General features: G+C 34.3%; 1 protein-coding gene across 3 annotated transcripts in view; it reads left to right on the top strand.

Annotated features, from left to right (window-relative positions):
• LOC106471954 (alpha-scruin-like) overlaps positions 1-2,696 on the top strand; it is a 23,318-nt gene that overhangs the window by 12,327 nt on the left and 8,295 nt on the right. The window contains exon 2 of one of the 3 annotated variants that reach the window (XM_022400564.1): positions 811-816. The exons of 1 other annotated variant lie outside the window; for it this stretch is intronic. Coding sequence is in view for 1 of the 2 variants with exons in the window: in XM_013932576.2 (XP_013788030.2) it covers positions 242-356 (115 nt within the window). In the remaining variant the exon portion in view is untranslated. Of the gene's footprint in view, positions 1-223; positions 357-810; positions 817-2,696 lie in introns of those variants that run through there. One more of the 3 variants, XM_013932576.2, reaches the window with a different exon arrangement.

Here is a 2,696-nt window from a genome sequence, read left to right as displayed (position 1 = left end):
TTGTTTAATGCTCAATCAAAATATATATGGTATATTACATATGGTTCTTAATACCATTTACCAAACAGCGTTAGTTAGACTCAACTGTCATATAATGACGTGGAGTCGTACCCTTAATATCTTAAGTTATGTAAGTGATGAGATTTCACAATCTGAAGGTAAACCATATTTCTACTTTGTGAGGGTATGTCTCTGCTACGATACTGTGTTCTTTATGTAAAATTCTCTAATATCTGCAGGTATGTCAACCACAAGGTACCACGTCCTGAAAAATCGATGGGAGTATTTTGGTCAGATGCCAGAACCTAGGAACCATCATGCATCTGTCTTTTTGAACAGTTCTATCTATATAATAGGTACAGTTTACATTTTAGTTATTTTGCTTTATATGTTCGTGTGTATGTATATGTTATTTATAAAAACAGAATTAAATAAATTAAGCATTGATAACTTGTCCTACCATATAAGTATTCTATAATTTAATATTTCATACAGACTAAAAAATTTCAACAAAGTCAGTTAAAATTTTGTTTTAAAGCCTGTTTCCCTAACATTTTCTCTCGGAAATTTTTGTTATTATTAAAAGTCCTTGAATTAGTTAGTGAAGTAAATTTGAGGAATAGTAAATATATATTTGTTAATAAAGGAAATGTAAAGATCTTGATATCCAGCCAAATTATGTACTTTAATTATCAAGTTCTACATAATTAGTAGTTCAGTTTCGTCGATGAATAAAGAACGTTTGTAGTAAAAATCTAATATATTGAATTGATGTTGGCATTTATTTTTTTTTTAAATACATCAATGTAGAACAAGGTGGAAATTCTCTTTATATAGAATTTTTATTCTCAGAAATGTACTGGTGAAAGCTAAATTTTGCTGAGGAAACAAATTGGTATTAACACGTTAATGTAAAATACTACTTATAGGTTCAGTGCCTTGCCAAAGTATTCACACACTACCAATAATATCACATTTTGGTGAAATACAAATAATGTGAAACATTTTTTAATGAACTTGTTTTAATTCAAAACCCCAATGATCAAACTTAACGCTGTTATGTGTGAAGGAGGTTGAATGTCAACAAAACCAGCAAACAAAATATATAAACTGAAATTTGCTGATGCATGAGTATTCAGACCCCTACATCAGTACTTGGTGGAAGAACCTTTGGCAGCAATTATTGCTGTAAGGCTTTGTGGATAGGTCTCTACCAACTTTGCACAATGGGATGGTGTAATATTTGCCCATTCTTCCTGGCAAAATTGCTACAATTCTGACAAGTATATTGGGAATCATTTATGGACTGCAGTTTTCAATTCTCACCAATAATGTTATATTGGATTCAAGTTAGAGCTTTGACTGTTTCACTTCAGGACATTCACTTTCGTCTTTTGTAACCACTCCAGTGTAGTTTTGGCCTTGTGGTTCGGGTCATTGTCCTGCTGAAATGTAAATTTTCGACCCAGTTTTAGATTCTTGGCTGGCTCAAGTAGGTTTTCCTCTAGGATTCTCTTGTACTTTGTACCATCTATCTTTCCCTCAATTCTGAGAAGCTTCCCAGTACCTGCTGATGAGAATCATCCCCATAACATGATGCTGCCACCACTATGGTTTGCAGTTTGGATAGTGTTGACTGGATGATGTGCTGTGTTAGACTTGCACTAGACATAACTTAGACCAAAACGTTAAAGTTGTGTTTCGTCTGACCACAAAACTTTCTGCCACATGTCTGCAATATCATTTACATGCTTTGTCACAAACTCCATATGAGATTTAAGATGATCCTTTTTCAGTAATGGCTTCTTTCTTGCCACTTGCCCATACAGGCCAGCTTTGTGTAGGGTCTGAGATATTGTCGATGTATGAACACTGACTTCCAGCTCAAACGTGGAACTTTGCAAACCTTTCAAAGTCACTGTTGGCCTCACAGTGGCATCTCTAACAAGTTTCCTGCTTGCCCAGCTGCTTAGTTTGAAGGGTGGCCTGGGTAGTGATTAGGTGGTATGAAGCACATTCCACTTCTCAATGATGGACTTGACCGTAATCAAAGATATAATCATCGACTTTGAATATTTTTTGTAACCTTCTCCTAATCTGTGCTTCTCTACCACTTTATCCCTCGCCTGTTTTGAAATCTCCTTGTCCTTCATGGTTGGTTTGTTGTATCACTAGGTGAGTTGTGGCTTGTTTAGATGCATTTACTCTGAAGTCAAGTTAAACCACTTTGATTACACACGGACAGAGACCATTACACTAATTTTGTTACCTTTCAAACTAATCTTTTGCACCTGAACTGATTTAGGGTTGCCATAACAAAGGGGTTGAATACGTATACAATTGAAAATATTCTAATTTTCTTTGAAAATCTAACTTACATAATATCAGCCGTTTTTTAGTTTTTTCACTTTAGAGTAAATTGTGTAGATTTTAATATTAAAGCCCCATTTGAAAGTTTCATGATTGCAAGCTCAGACAGCAACAAAATGTGGAACTTTGAAGGGGGGATGAATATTTTTTCAAGGCACTGTATGTGTTTGTAGGTCTGTAGAATCTGTTCGTCATTTCATCTTGAAATTCAAAGGTTATGATTGAGTCATTTGAGATGAACTCTATTATATCCACATTTTAATATATTTAGGCCTTTCTTCTTGTGAGAAAGTAGATAGTATCCTAGTTTCAATAGATATTTACAT

This window comes from Limulus polyphemus, unplaced genomic scaffold (assembly GCF_000517525.1).
Source record: "Limulus polyphemus unplaced genomic scaffold, Limulus_polyphemus-2.1.2 Scaffold4985, whole genome shotgun sequence".
Classification (NCBI taxonomy): domain Eukaryota; kingdom Metazoa; phylum Arthropoda; class Merostomata; order Xiphosura; family Limulidae; genus Limulus; species Limulus polyphemus.
Note: the sequence above shows the minus strand (reverse complement) of the source record. Positions and strands in the feature narration are given on the sequence as shown.